This window comes from Lynx canadensis, chromosome B4 (genome assembly GCF_007474595.2).
Source record: "Lynx canadensis isolate LIC74 chromosome B4, mLynCan4.pri.v2, whole genome shotgun sequence".
Taxonomy (NCBI): Eukaryota; Metazoa; Chordata; class Mammalia; order Carnivora; family Felidae; genus Lynx; species Lynx canadensis.
The window spans coordinates 21,733,303-21,749,708 of NC_044309.1; the positions used below are offsets into that span (position 1 = coordinate 21,733,303).

A 16,406-nucleotide genomic window follows, 5' to 3' on the forward strand; every position below is an offset into this window, starting at 1 on the left:
GAAAATTAATGTGTAGAAATCTCCATGGTATGCAGCCAAAACTGTTCTCATGATTAAATTCCTTAATGGTCTTCATAAACCAAAAAGGAAAATGAAAAGACATAGAGTATTCGGCTTAAGAGATTAGAAAAAAAGAACATAAAACAGAGCCAAGGAAAGAGCCGAGATCCCACAGTTGGGCTGGAATCCACCCTTACCGGCTGCTCAATTTTCAGGAATTTGGTGAGGCGGTGGTTAAATAGCCATTATTAAAATATCTCATTATATGAACTTAAAGAAATCGAACTAAAAACAGAAATGAGAGGCGGCGGGGTAGATCAGTCGGTTAAGCGTCCGACTCTTGGTTTCGGTTCAGGTCATGATCTTTCGGTTCGTGAGTTCAAGCCCCGTATTGGGCTCTGTGCTGGCAGCTTGGGATTCTCTCTCTCTCTGTCTCTCTCTCTCTCTCTCTCTCTCTCTCTCAAATAAATAAATGAACTTAAAAAAAATGATACTCAAGTCATTACTTCTTAACTAATTTAGTTCATTTCACTCTTACACGTGCTCTTGAGTTTATACATGTCGATTGCATGTGTCTAGTGGAAATACCAAGTAATGGCGTACTACTGAGCATCCATTTGCAATTCTATCTAATCCATCTGCTTTCGCCAATGTCACAGTGACAGCTGGAAATCAGCCATGGTGGGGGTATTTACACCATGCCATTCGGCAGTGCTACAAATTAGAGCCATTGTTTCCCACCTCCTCCTCTTCTGCTCCTTCTCCTCCTCCTCTTCTACAGAACTGTTGTCAACAAGCATACCGTTGACCATTGTTCCATTGGCCTTTGACCATTAGTAAATAATCTTTTTTTTTTTTAAAGTGTATTTATTTACTTTGACAGAGAGAGAGGTAGGAGGGTGGGGAGGGACAGAGAGAGAGGGAGAGAAAGAGAATCTCAAACACTGTCAGCACAGAGCCCAACCTGGGGCTTGAACCCATGAACGGTGAAATCGTGACCTGAGCCCAAATCAAGAGTCAGATGCTTGACCGACTGAGCCACCCAGGTGCCCCAGTAAATAATTTTTTTTAAGGGATTTGAATTTTCCAAGTTGAGATTAGAATTTTAAAAAAGCTTTAAAAAAATGCTTTATAAAGTCCAGGGGCACCTGCCTGGGTGGCTCAGTCGGTTAAGCGGCCGACTTCGACTCAGGTCATGATCTTGCATTCCGTGAGTTCGAGCCCCACATCTGGCTCTGTGGTGACAGCTCAGAGCCTGGAGGCTGCTTCAGATTCTGTGTCTTCTTCTCTCTCTGCCCCTCTGCCTCTCATGCTCTCTCTCTGTCTCTCTCAAAAATAAATAAACATTAAAACAATTAAAAAAAATGCTTTATAAAGTCCAAACGTATTTTAGTGTGGTGGAATTCTTCAAATTTCTGGGATACAGGTCTTTGGTTGGGAGGCATGCAGTTAAATCATTTCTAATTAATGCAAGATGGACCTTAGCACTTAAGAGTGAAAGAGATCTCACAATGTTTCTTTAGATTGGTAATATGCAAGGATTGGGCTATAGAGAAGTTTTCTGGCCAAGTCTCTGGATGCTTCTAGGTTATCTGAAATCTAGAAATGGGGGGACATGTATTACACTGTGTGTGTGTGTGTGTGTGTGTGTGTATAGTCAAATGAAATATACTTTACACATGTTTTTCGATAAAACATGAGAAAAATTTAAGTAGGTTGGTGAGTTTTAAGAAACTAATGAATAACAACAGTGACAAAAAGTGCTTTTGCATGGTGGGGGTTATTTCCTTTAGATTTGAAATAATTCTTAGTAAAAAATTCTTCGTAGCAATTTGTGTGAAAGGCATGTTAAACTGTGAGCTTAGACATACAATAGAGAATGCATTTTGAAGGAAGAGAAATTGCAGTGTTATGAAAGTTTGCTGACACGGTTTTCTCCTTTATGCCCAAGCCGTGTTGTGACCCTGTGAGGTAAAGCAAATATATCAAAGCAATTTACCCCTATGTCAGAGAGTATCCTATTTGAGCGGTCCATGCCTCAATTTTTTTTAATTTTTTTTTTTAACGTTTATTTATTTTTGGGACAGAGAGAGACAGAGCATGAACGGGGGAGGGGCAGAGAGAGAGGGAGACACAGAATCAGAAACAGGCTCCAGGCTCTGAGCCATCAGCCCAGAGCCTGATGCGGGGCTCGAACTCACGGACCGCGAGATTGTGACCTGGCTGAAGTCAGACGCTTAACCGACTGCGCCACCCAGGCGCCCCCATGCCTCAATTTTTAAGAATGCTTAATTTGTGCCCCAGGTTCTTATGCTGTATAGAATATATTCCACCTTTTTATTTCTTCATTTGATTTTTTTTTTAAAGAGTTAGCATTAGGCTTTAGCTTTTTTTTTTCTAGACCTTTCCTTATTATTTTTATAAATTCTCTTAAAATAATGGTAAGACTTCTTTTCTGTTTTAAAATTTTTTCAGTTTCTTCTTGTTTTCTTTTCTTTCTTTCTTTCTTTCTTTCTTTCTTTCTTTCTTTCTTTTGAGAGAGACAGAGTCCAAGTGGGGAGGGGCAGAGAGAGAGGGGGAGACACAGAATCCGAAGCAGGCTCCAGGCTCCCAGCTGTCAGCACAGAGCCCGACGCGGGGCTCGAACTCACAAACCGCAAGATCATGATCTGAGCTGAAGTTGGACGCTTAACCGACTGAGCCACCCAGGCACCCTGGTAAGATTCATTTTCAAGTCAGAAAATTTTCAACTTGAAAACAAACCATTTCCAAAGATCTCTTTGAACTAAGTCTGACATCTGAACTTTCTTTTTAATTTGTTCTTGGCATTGTTAGCTCTTATGAATTCCCTGGGCTTATTAGAGCATGTGAAGCTCTTATGGCTTTCAGTTAATACAATAAAACCTGTTAATGTAAATTTATCTTGGTGTTCTGCACGTGTTTGCTGATTCTGTACACGTGAGTCATTCAGATCTAGATATAAAATATCATATTTTGAAAGCAAGGAACTAAATGATCCTTTCTAATTATGTTAAAATATTTAAACATTTGGACTTAGATTAAAGATCTCTGGGAAATATGACTCTACATGTTTTTTTTTTTTTCTTTTTTTCATTTGCCTTTGAGAGATAACCTAGTTGGTTTATAGCATACACGGAAGTGGATTTTCCGGCTGAATAGGCTATCGTGAGATTTGGGCTCCTCCAATACGCAAAATGAGATGAAGGATAGATATTGTGGACCATACCTCTTACTGGGTCATGAAACTGTATCCCTGGCCTATTTAAGTAAGTACTCACTTTGAGCCTTTAAGCATGATTTGAAGAGTCTACTCTTAGAACCCTGATAGCTCTTTTGCCTGCCTGACCCCATGTAAATAAATATTTGTTGAGTAAGTGATGGGTAAGAAAATCATAATCTAGAAAAGTAGCCCGTGTTTTCCAACCAGTTTTATGTCTTTATTTGCAATGCCCTACCTTTCTAAAAAGTAACAATCTGGATTTCGGCATTCGTGGTAAAATTGAGGGCTTTATCTGCAGTCTATTTTTGTATCATGATAATTCATCCATTGGAAGAACGTTTGACATCTTAAAGATGAAAGTGGTGTCTTCTAATAAGGATTCCCAGAATAGAATCAGCATATTAATAAACCTGCCCATCACCCATGTGAAATCCATTAACTGAGTGGTGTTTGTTAACTAGTCACAGATCATACCCGTATGACACTTCTCAGTCTTTAAATTTCACTCATTCCTGGCTATTGTGCTCATTAGGTGTTGTTACTAGAACAAAAGGGTGGTGAGCTTCCCCAAATGGTCAACAATGGTTGTTTACTTACATTCCAAAGGAGAGCCTTTAAAAAATATGTTTTGGGGGCGCCTGGGTGGCGCAGTCGGTTAAGCATCCGACTTCAGCCAGGTCACGATCTCGCGGTCCGTGAGTTCGAGCCCCGCGTCAGGCTCTGGGCTGATGGCTCAGAGCCTGGAGCCTGTTTCCGATTCTGTGTCTCCCTCTCTCTCTGCCCCTCCCCCGTTCATGCTCTGTCTCTCTCTGTCCCAAAAATAAATAAACGTTGAAAAAAAAAATATGTTTTGTATGAATTTTAAAGACACTCCATGGGCACCTGGGTTGCTCAGTTGGTAAAGCATCCGACTTGGCCTCAGGTCATGATCTCACGGGTTTGTGAGTTCGAACCCCACATCGGGCTCACTGCTGTCAGCACAGAACCCATTTTGGATCCTCTGTCCTCCATTCTCTCTGCCCCTCCCTCTCTCCCTCTCCCTCAAAAATAAAGACATTAAAAAAAAAGACCCTCCAGTTGATATAGTGATTAATTAACAATCAAATCTGTCATCACCAGAACAGCTACTGCTACTTGATTGATTTTAACTAATAGATATGAGGCAACACTGATGACCCTTAGTACAAATAGGATGACCCTATAGAATATACTGTTTGGCTAACATAGTATAGATATTATTGTAAGATTTTGTCTTATTAGTTGTCAACCAAAAAGGTAAAAGTAAAAGTCTCTCACCAAATACCTACGAAGGTTGGAGTCAAGCTGAACTTTCTTTTTTTCTTTCTTTTTCTTTTTGTGAGAGAGTAAGCTTTATCTCTACTTTCAAACTCTTGACGACTTTGCATTTAACGTTCCCCCCGGGGGAAGGGAGGTCACACTACCCACTTTCGGAGACACCCCAAGGGTTGTCTGGCACTTTGGTACAGAGAGGATTTGGTCCAATCTCTTGCTGGCTCAGCATACTAAAAGGCATATAAATCAAGTTGGTTGCTCAACCCCTCTGGGCTGGGGTGGGGTGGAAGGGGGACAGGGAGGTGGTCTGGGACAGATGGGCAGAGCATGGGCGTGGGCTCAAGACCTTACGACAGAGGTAGTTGATCCTGAGTGGCTGTTGAGGTGGCTGAGGGCAGCCAGACTGTTCTGGTGGCCTTAGCTGCTTCTCTGGTGGCTTTCCAGTCCACCAGCTCACAGCCCTGGAACCACAGCTGGCCCTGGTCCCTCTGGGCCCCCTCCACGGAGTCACTGGTGTGGATGACGTTCCTGCTGATGCGGACCCCGAAGTCCTCCCTGTTGGTGATGGGACAGCCTCAGCTGAATCGGTGTGTCCTTCCAGGCCTTTGAGGGGCAGGCCACGCTGGGGTCTCTCCAGACCACGGCCTGGAGCTTCCATGGGGCTGGAGCTCACGTGGCTGATGATGTAGCTGATGAGGGCTGGGTGGAAGGGCTTCCCCTGCAGGCCCCAGTAGTGCTCGGTGAGGGCCCTCTGGCACCTCTGGCAGCATCTTCACCCCCACCAGTATGAAGCTCCTCCCCTCAAAGTGCCGGGTCGCATCTCCAAGAAGCCACCACGACACCCCGTCTGGTGTCACTGCGACGCGGGGCTGCTTCCAGGTGCAGGAAGACCCTCTCGAGCTGGGGCGCGAGAGCAGGTTTGGCCAGGGGCCTGGGGCCCGCGGGTTGCTCTGCACCCCGAGAAGCCTCCGTGGCCCCCACCTGTGGGCCACTGGCTCTGAGCTTTCTTTTCATGAACACAGCAGAGATAAAACTGGTAATAGACATGTTCACCTGTAACATTTACCAAGTAGTTTCTGTCCAAGTGAATACACGACAGTAAGTTTGTTATGTTCTAGCACTATGATTTTTGTGCAGGTGGCATACATCAGAAAATTTAAGAAAAAGTGTCACTCATTCATTCACTCAACAGACATTTAGGTACTGACGTCCCAGATGAGGTTGGAGACAGGGGCAGGGGCCAGGCCTTGGAGTGTCTGGTAGGTGATGGTGAGGAGTTTGGATTTTGTTCTACAGAAACTGGAAAGAAACGGAAGGATTTTAAACAGGTGCGTAAACAAACCAACAAACAAAATATTTGATTTACTGTCTAAAAATATCTCTGTGTTGACTAGAGAAAAAAACTGCAGTAATCAAGAGTTGAGGGGTTATTGCAATAGTCAAGGCCAGAAAGGATGACAGAGTAAATTGGGGAGGGGTCAAGGGCAATGGAGAGAAGTTGGTAGACTCAGGTTGAAGGTCTAGAAACTGGTGGTTGGGCAAACAGAGAATTAATTAATTAATTAATTAATTTTTAAAGTCTATTTTTGAGAAAGAGGAAGAAAGAGAGAGAGAGAATGAGCAAGGGAGGGGCAGAGAGAGAGGAGACAGAGAATCCCAAGCAGGCTCTGTGCTGTTAGTGAAGGGCCCAATGCGAGGCTCAAACTTATGAACCATGAGATCATGACCTCATGACCTGAGCAGAAATCAAGAGTCAGACATTAACCTACTGAGCCACCCAGGCACCCTGAGCAAACAGAAGTTAAACTCCCCCTAACACCCAGACCTTCCTTTCTTCGATGAAAGATGATCTTTACTCTCTATTTGTTTCTCAGTCTGAAGTTCCGGAAAAAGATCTACAAATCATGCCATCTCATCCACTCGATAGTTAAGTTTCTGGACAGAACTGTTATTACTGGGCATGCAAACCAGAAAACAGAACCACACAGACCCTTAAATATTTACAAATGACGTCCTGACAGAATCTTTACAGTTCCAGGTAAGCGGTTTTCAATGGAGGGAGCAAGGTAAAGCTTCTCCCCTGTTGAATGATCCAAGATAATTGTTGGTAAGAACACAGCTCCTAGATCGCTGAAGTCAAGTGACTACAGAGTGGAGAGGTGTCACGCAAGGAGGTCGCACGGGGTGTGGGATCCCCAACAACGAGGGATGTTGAGATGGTCTAAGCAGTAGTCCGACATTCAGGCGATGTCACCAAACGGTTTGTGACTCTGGTATAAATTCTGAAGAGTCACTTTGGTTCAGGAGCTTTTTGATTTGAAGGTTTCAGCAGCTGATTTAGAGAGGTTGGCTTGACCAATGAGAGAAGCAATCGCTTCATTTTATGTCGTTCCAACCGAGTGCCCAGCACAGCGCCAGTACAAGGAAGCACTCCGTGTTTTCTGCGAACATGTTTTTCATCTATTTGAGGAGATAACAGGTAAACATGCAGAGCAATGAACATAACAGCTTGCACGCTGAGTGTCCCAATATGGTGGGGAGAGCACAGAGTCTGAAGTCAGATGTAGCTCCGATCCTGTTTCTTTCTTCTACCAGCTGCACGATTTCAGGCAAATTACTAACCTCATCATCTGTCTGTTTTTTCAGTTTTATCTGAAGAAAAAAAAATAGAGGTATGGATGTCTCCCCCCCCCTCCAGTTTGTTAGGATTACACAAACAAACAAAAACCTGAATGGATTTTTTTTTTTTTAAAGGAAGAAAAAGGAAAACCATGAAGAGTAGTGGTAGGTGCTTCGTGCATGTTTTGAGTTTCAAGAAAGAGAGTCTGAATTACAGAGCAAAAAAAAAAAAAAAAGGCATCTTCAGGCTGAAGGAGTTAGGATAATTGTTGATGAGAAAAACAGTTAGCGTTCCCATTTGCGGTAATCGTCTCAAGGTTTGAGATGAATGGAAGTGTTAGCTTTTGTGCTGTTGACTAATCGGAGACCAGAGAAGCCTAAAATGTGAAGATTGTGACATACAGGCAAGTGTAAAAGGAATTAGAAAGGGAAAGATGAGTATAGGCTTTTAGTAAACTGGAAACTATTAGTCTCTGGGAAGCTGCTCAGAGTGGGTAAGTGTGTGGGAGAAGGGTGTGACAGGAGACGGGAAATATCTATTACCTTTGTCTTCTGCCCCGAAATTCTCTTCCCTGGCCAGCATCCGGTGCCAGGTGGGCCAGCCAAACCAGATGATCTTTCTGTTTTCCTTTTCCTGGTTCAATTTCTGCAGGACTCTGACTCTCAGCCAGAGTTACTCAAAAGGTCTCTGCTTTCAAAGCCGGTTTACTGCCAACTTCTGTCTCCACATCTTCAAGATCAAGGTAGGCGCTGATGCTGCCCAAGGCACTGGGACAAAAGCGGAATGGCTCTGATTTCTTAGAAACAACAATACATCTGGAGCCCCTCTGTAACGCAACGAACCTAATGATGTGCTTTGCGATAGAAAGAGATCTGCAAACGGGTGCTTAATCTCAAGGCAGGCGTTGGAGAATTCAGAATCTTCCCTGAGAGAGGGTGGATACGTGAAATGAGATTGCCCTGAGATTCAAGTGGGAACAGCCACCCACCACGGATTGGTGAAGAGGGGCAGGTAGTCTGTGAAAAGAAGACCACACTGCAGGCCGTTGTGGTTAGGAGTCAATGAGCAAACGTGGAAGTTCTTAGAACGGCGCCCTGCACACCGGTGGATGTGTTATTGTCTCCAGGCAGTGTTCCCTAATTTCCCTAGTGATAAAAACCGCTTGGAGAGACTTGTTGAATTGAAAGATTTCCAGGCACCTCACAGAAGATACTATTTCAACGGGCTTCAAGAGGGTAAGGGAAGTAGAATTTGTATGCTTAGCCCATGTCCCAGAATTCCAAAGCAAGTGAAGGGTCTTAGGGCTCCTGTTGGCTCATTCTTGCTTCTAGGCTTCCAGACCTGCCGTTCTCTGGGGCTGCCTACACCCGTCAGCCCCGAAAAAGGAAACTGCCAAACAGGGCATCACTGAGGCTTTCTTCTAGGTGGGCCCAAGGAGTCCCTTTGCAGGTGCCCTCTGTTGGGGATTTACCCAGGGCTTTATAGCCTGTTCCCATTGGCCTTGGCCTGGGGTGCAGTTCCTATATTCCCTCATCTCTATCACTAGCCTTCTCTCATCCCTCACTGCCCCAAACAACTTCCCTAATCCAACTGCCCTTCCACAAGCCTGCCAGCCCTTCGGGCACTTTCCAGAGCTCCCGTTCTGTGAGCAACAAGCACATCCCCTTCTGCCTCCAACTGTCTTGTACTGTTTTCTTCACTTTCTTGACTCCACTGAGACCCTCTCTAGTCGGGGCTATTTATCTCCTCTTTCCCTAAGTATCTCATAGTCAGAATGAGGGGAACAGTGTCCTTTGTGGTCCCCTCCAACGCCTTTTCAAGGTCGTGGGTCCACAGGAGGAAAAACAATCCATCTTTCTCCTGGTCCTTACCTATCGCCTCCACTCCCGATTGTCTTAGAAGATGGCAGGGATCACCTCACGACACATCCAGCTCCTTTATGGTGGGAATGATGTCGTATGTGTCTGAGCACATTGGTGTCCCTAATATGTCCAATAGGAGAACAGAAGTAGCCTGAGACAGGGGGATTATTAGGCCAGGTTGGATGAACAGTACTGAAAAATGTACAGTGGGGTATAAGGAGGCCTGCCTGAAATATTTCCTCGGGGTTACTTATTTATACCAAAGAGCAAGCAGGTGGGGTACCTGGGTGGCCCGGTTGGTTAGGCATCTGACTCTTGATTTTGTCTCAGGTCATGATCTCGCAGTTCGTGGGTTCGAACCCCACAACAGGCTCTGCACTGGCAGTGTGAATTCTGCTTGGGATTCTCTCTCCCTCTCTCTGCCCCTCCCCTGCTCAGGCTCGCTCTTTCTCTCTCTCTCTCTCTCTCAAAAAAAAAAAAAAAAAAAAAAAAAGATCAAGCAGGCATTAGTACCTCGTATTCACCTTATGAATTACCATAAAATTGTGAAAAGCCGTCAAGTTGTTGTGAAAGAAGTTAAGTTCTTTAGATACAGAGTAATCTTCAAAGTGATGTCCCAAGGGAGAAAAGGTGAGGGTGGTCAGCTCTGCATGCAGGCAATAAAGGGGTACCCTGGTGTAGAGAATTCAAAAACAATCATCAAAGTGACTAAGAATCGATGTGATTCTTTTAAAAAAACTCATCGTGCGCTGGCGCTTGTAAGCAATATTAGTAATAAAATGTGCCTCTCCCCCCAAATCAGTTTTGAGCAATTGCTGTGGTTCCTGTTGAGTCTGTTGTGCGCGAGCTTCAAATGAACACATTTTTCGCTTCGTATCCTTCAGTCAACACTGTATGGTAACTGGAAGTTAATTTGGAGAGACTCCGGTTATTCAGCGGGCTCTCCATGGGTTTTCATTCAGAGAATAAATTCATGGAGGCTTAGCATCTCTGGAACTAACTTGAAAGGCCTTTTCCAAGCCCTGTGACGTTCCACATTCCTCATTTAACGGTATGCTTGAAATCCACGACGATAGCACAGGCATTGTGAGGACAAGAAATGAGCTCTCCTCACAATCAGATCCTTCAGATCTGTCATTCTCTGTGAGCCTGTAGTGTTCCTACTCGCATTAAGATTTTAAAATCGTGGAAAAGAGCATGAAGTGACAAGGTGAAATATTTTGAGTGTGTGTTTTAGTTCACACATGAAACACTTTATTGAATTTGAATGACATCTTTTTTTTTTTAATGTTTATTTATTTTTGACACAGAGAGAGAGACAGAACATGAGGAGGGGAGGGGCAGAGAGAGAGGGAGACACAGAATCGGAAACAGGCTCCAGGCTCTGAGCCGTCCGCACAGAGCCCGACGCGGGGCTTGAACCCACAGACCGCGAGATCATGACCTGAGCCGAAGTCGGACGCTCAACCGACTGGGTCACCCAGGATCCCCTGAATGACATCTTTTTAAATTTGAAATTAAAAATATTTCATCGTAAGTTATTTATTTGAAAACTAAAGAACAAATCGAGAAAATAATGCTTATTACTGATTATCGCATGATTATTACTTGTTGACATATAGAAGAAGGGAATGTTAAAAAGGATGCACTCTGATTGTCCAATCTGGACGGTATACTAGATATACTAGATGGGCCACTGGTTCCTCAAAATGCCATTGTTGTTTTCAATTAAAATATAATTAAAACATGTTACTCAGGATAGAGAGAAAATGGACCTTATGATCAACTTTCTGTCTCCCTCCTCTCCCATAACAATTCAAGAAAAACCAAAGGACCAATGAAGATGTCCATGCATGCTTTTATTTGGGAGCTATGAGTGTATTTCTCACACCAAAGGAATTTGTTTCTTGGCTGGTATTCCAAAATTTGCATAGGTCTGTACGATGGTAATTTCCGAAGTTGCCTTTTATTATTTTTTTCAAGTTTATTTGTTTGAGAGAGTGAGCAAGCAGAGTAGGGGCAGGGAGAGGGGAAAGAGAGAGAGAGAATCCCAAGCAGGTTCCACACGCTCAGCACAGAGCCTGATGCAAGGCTCAAACTCATGAACTGTGACATCATGACCTAAGCTGAAATTAAGAGTCGGACGCTTAACCGACTGAGCCACCCAGGCTCCCAGAGAAGTTGCCTTTTAAATATGGCATTCACAGTCAAAGGGTATTTTAAATTTGTTGATTATCTATCATCTGGTGGCAAAATAGTTCCTAATAATTTAAAAATAGGCGTATAATTTTGGCATTGAGTGGTACCATTTAGAAAGTAGTGTAAAATATTGCCCCCAAGTTGAATTTAAACAGCGAAGTGTTTTGCATGTTCTGACGGTGACACTTAGTGAAAGTTACCTTTGGAAAACTAAGTTTTTCAATGAGCTCTTTGTGAATCCCTGGATGTCCTGGCGGTCAGGAGTATTGCCTCAGATGGGTCAAGTTCTTGCTCCTTAGGTGCCATTTGACCTCGGGCACACACTCACGCAGCCACTGGGAATGATCACTTGTGCTACTTAAATCGTTCTCTTTCTCCTCATCCTTCTCCCCCTTCTCCTTCTCCTTGCCACCCATTTGCTTTTGTGTCCTTCTCTTCCCATTTGTGCCCCATACCAAAGGCTTCTAGTTAAATTCCCTGGATACAGCCACATAAATTAATTTGAGTATAATGAAACTCCACGGTATTTGGCAAGTCATGGTATTTTTGGCTTCTGTTTTCATTTCACTTGCATTAACACAATTCAAGAAGCACAGAATGTAGGATGAAGATCAATGCGTGCATCGATTATGTGTATGCTTTGGCAGAGTAATCCGACCTTTAAACATATTTGCTTTAGACCTTGCCAAGAGCATACTTTCAATTCTCTAGGGTGAGCAATGAGTAGAGCTTTCAGGGCACCAAAAGTCGATGATTAGTCAAAAGGTTTTTCTACTATCCCCTTGGTTTTCTGCCCAAAACCGTGTTAAGCAATATCTAGATATTACTCTCATTGGTTTTGAGCATTTATAAATGAGATATTTCCTCATAAAGTCTTGGGACAATCCTCCACTCTTACTTACTTGGGCAAAAGCGGATACAAAGGAATTTGCCTGCAATACCAGCTGGGGTCTATGACCCTGAGTGCGTTTCTATTCCAAAGGGCAACAGTGCTCTGCCCTTACCACCTCCTGTAGATAAAAAATGTCATTGAGAAAACATTTAGCCCGGCTCTCTCCCCATCGGAGGCATGTCCACGGGGCAGATTGTCTCTAAAAACTACCCTAACTGGCAAGGGCGAACACATTTTAGAATGAGAGAAAATTCTTATAGGTATTTTGCAAACGTAAGATATTCTTCCCTTGCTGCAATATTTGTCTTTTGGGAAACAGCTTGCAGAGCCTTGTGGTAAGTTGCTCAATAGCAGTCATAGCCTGTTAATTCCATTTTTTTCTCTCCCTAAGAGAGACGGGAAAGAACTGTCTGGTGAATATCAGGGTCCCTGGGCTCATATGCGGGCATTGGACCAAAGGTCTCCCAGAACTGCAGTGTTTTACTCTAAAATAAAAAGATTGGCTTACCAAAGCAGGGACCTTGACCGGAATCCATGGCAATTTAGGGACCAGAGTCCAACGGGCATCTTTGGCTGAACTGCAGGATTCTGGAGATCCCTCTTAAAGAAGGCTGCACAATGTTTTTTTGTATGTACATTTCATCAGGTTTTCAAAAGCGTCTCTGACTTTCTAAAATGATCTTCTGCAGCACTCCAGAAGCTAAGGTTTGTTTCTCAAATTACACTAAAGTTCATTCTTAATCGGTGTGCCATTGCCTAATTCCATTTTTTTTTGCGATGGGATCTTTTAGGACACTCATGTATCTATCCCCCAGCATTGGCAATCATTAACATGTGGCCAGCCTGCTTCCCGTCTTATCCTGTACCTTCTGCCCCATCTCTGTTCTAAAGCAAATCCCAGACATCACGTTATTTTATTGAAAGGAATATTTAAAGAAAGAACAACAGGGGCACCTGGGTGGTTCAGTCCATTAAGCAACTGACTTTTTTTTTTTTTTTCAACGTTTATTTATTTTTGGGACAGAGAGAGACAGAGCATGAACGGGCGAGGGGCAGAGAGAGAGGGAGACACAGAATCGGAAACAGGCTCCAGGCTCTGAGCCATCAGCCCAGAGCCCGACGCGGGGCTCGAATTCACAGACCGCGAGATCGTGACCTGGCTGAAGTCGGACGCTTAACCGACTGCGCCACCCAGGCGCCCCAAGCAACTGACTTTTGATTTCCACTCAGGTCATGATCTCCTGGTTCATGAGTTCACGCCCCACATCAGTCTCCACTCTAACAACGTGGAGCTTGCTTGGGATTTTTTCTTTCCCTCTCTCTATCCCTCTGTGGCTCAAGCTCATATGCTCTCTCAAACTAAATAAATAAACTTAAACAATTAAAAAAAATAAAGAACAATACATTCATCTGGATGAGGATTATGATCCCATGTTAGATACATAGTAACGGTATCTTGGGATTTTTAAAAAGCACATTCATGTGTGCTCTCTCATTTAATTCTCATCGTAATCATTGAAGTGCAAATTGTTATTCCCACGTTGGAAATGAGAACACCGTGGTTTTAAGGGAGATCGTTGTTTCTACCCAGTGATAAAACAAATAATGGGACAGGGATGGGACTGGAATTTAGGTTGTCAGATTCCGAGCCTTAGCCTCTTTCCGGCACACCACTACCCCCTCACAGACTGGTAGCTGCGAATGAACTTCAGCCACATCTCTTCGTGAGGGAGAGAAAGGAAATTTAAAGCAGTTCATGAATTTGACAACCTCATCTTCCATTAGCTTGGAGATTTCTGGGATTCATCATCCTTGGATCAGTAATTGCATTTAGTGCTGTGTTGTGAACTTGGACTATCAGGACCTTGTAGGAAATTATTCTTAGTATGAGCAAGACACTTAGGTTTGAGTCAAGTTAATAAATAATTAGCACATTCTCTGTCCTAGGGAAGTTGGTTCACTTGTCTGTACTACAGATAGAATTGATACTCTAACAGTCCCTAAATGTCATGTTTATACATTTGTTTTGTGGTTAAACTTGCTATTTTTTAAAAGTTTATTTATTTTGAGAGAGAGAGAGAGAGAGAGCATGTGCATGTGAGTGGGGGAGGGAGAAAGAGAGAGAGAGAGAGAGAGAGAGAGAGACGGAGAGAATCCCAAGCAGGCTCTGTGCTGTGAGTGTGCAGTCCGACATGGGGCTCAATCTCACAAACCATAAGATCATGACCTGAACTGAAACCAAGAGTCAGACGCCTAACTAACTGAGCCACCCAGGCACCCCTAAACTTGCTTTGTTTTAAGGGGACGCCAAGATGAGCAAAGCAGATCCTGACCTCAGGAAACTTACAATCTAATGGTAGGGGAAAATACACATTAAGATTTGTAATACTTGTCAACAACAATTATAGGTAAATTTAGAAGTCCAGAAGATAAGAAAACTATTCACTGTTTATGGATGACTTCTATGTTAGGAAATAGGGACATGTGTTGTTTAATGCTTCAACACACACATTTGAAGGCAAATATTATTAACCCCAGCTACAGGAGACGAAGTTGAGGTTTGTATGTCTGGGGATCCGGGCATCTCAGGTGAAGGGAGTAGCCTCAGAGAAGCAAGGCGTCTGGGAAGCAGAGAAAATTCTCAGGTTCAGGGATCAGGAAACAGTGAATGAAAAGCTCAAAAGCATCTTTAAGGCCTCTAACCTGTAACGAGAAGACAAGTGGATATGTGTTGTGAAGTGTAGACTGAACGGGAAAAGTGCGTTTCAGTGAAGTGTCTACTGATCAGTGACGTTTCCCATGGGTCCTCTGAGTGATGTATTTTGGGGAGACCATGACCTTAGAAGGCACTAAACTCTGATTTGTACTTCTGATTTTCACCCGTGGTTTGTTTTTTTTTTTTTTTTTTTTTTTTTTCATTCTATACAGTCTGTGGTCAGCTTTACACGGACCAATTGGCTAGCAGCTGAACTTTAGTTAAGACCTTGTAACCCCCTCCCCCTTATACAATTATGTTACCTACAAAGAATAATTCGGTAGTGAGTTAAGCAAACAGACATTTTTTTTATATATCGTTTAACCATCTCTGTTCCATGTGGCAGTGACCTAAGAAATTTGTTTTTATTATTCAAGTGTCTCTTCAATTAATTAAATTTGATTCGTAGCTTTTCTAACTTAAGAATTAATCAAAATTCAGGCAGCGAAAGAAACTATTTTGTATAATTCTAGCACAGTGGGCCCGAGTCATTATATATTTGTCAAGATCCATAGAATGTATAACACCAAGAACGAACACTATTGCAAACTATGGACTTTGGGAGATGATGATGTGTCAGTGTAGGTTCATTGGTTGTAACAAATGTAACACCCTGGTGTAGGATGCCCGTAGTGGGGGAGGGTATGCATGGATGGAGGAGGAAAATCTCCGTAGGTTCTGCTCAATTTTTGTGTGAGCCTGAAACTGCTGTAAAAAATAAAGGCTATTAAAAAAATAATACAAGTAGAGAGCCAACAGAAGCCAGAAGCCTTCAATCTAGGTAGCTTCACACGGGAGTTCAGAGGTTGGTGGTAAAGGTGGGGGTACCATGTCTCAGCACAACTGGGGGCAGCAAGGAGCTGGGGTTCTTCCAGCTGCACCAGGGATGGCAAGAGCTTCTTCAAATTAACAAATTCTCTTGTGGCATGAGTAGAGCCAGCCAAGAACAACACCACAGAGGAGAGATCTTAGAGTCAGAAAGAATGTTCCAGAATTCTAGAAGTGCAACATTCGTTGTCCTGTTCTGTTCAGAACTGATACAGCGTGAAGCAGTCTACACTATCCCTTGCATTCCAAAAAACCCTGTGGTGATGTCTTCCCTTAAGAATGCATTTTTTTAAAAAATTTTTTTTAGTGTTTATTTATTTTTGAGAAAGAGAGAGAGAGAGAGAGAGAGAGAGTCAAAGCTGGGGAGGGGCAGAGAGAGAGGGAGACGCAGAATCCGAAGCAGGCTCCAGGCTCTGAGCTGTCAGCACAGAGCCCGATGCGGGGCTCGAACTCACAAACCTTGAGATCATGACCTGAGCCGAAGTTAGACACTTAACTGACTGAGCCACCCAGGCGCCTCTTTCCCCCGCCCCAGGCCATTTTTAATTTTTACCTTAAATTTCAAAACACAGGGGCACCTGGATGGCTCAGTTGGTTAAGCGTCCGACTCTTGGTTTCGTCTCAGGTCGTGAACTCGTGGTTCATGGGATCGGGCTCCGCGTCAGGCTCCATGCTGACGGCCACCTCCCTGCTGGCTCTCTCTCTCTCTTGAAAAT

At 43.5% G+C, this 16,406-nt stretch overlaps 1 protein-coding gene across 1 annotated transcript; it reads right to left on the reverse strand.

The window, feature by feature from the left end:
* Positions 1-4,881: 4,881 nt before the first annotated feature.
* Positions 4,882-11,631, reverse strand: LOC115518616 (nucleoside diphosphate kinase, mitochondrial-like). Its single transcript, XM_032593761.1, is given in 4 exon segments — positions 4,882-5,099; positions 5,102-5,283; positions 5,285-5,540; positions 11,544-11,631. Coding segments are annotated over 4 exon segments (744 nt in total).
* Between the last annotated feature and the right edge of the window lie 4,775 nt (positions 11,632-16,406).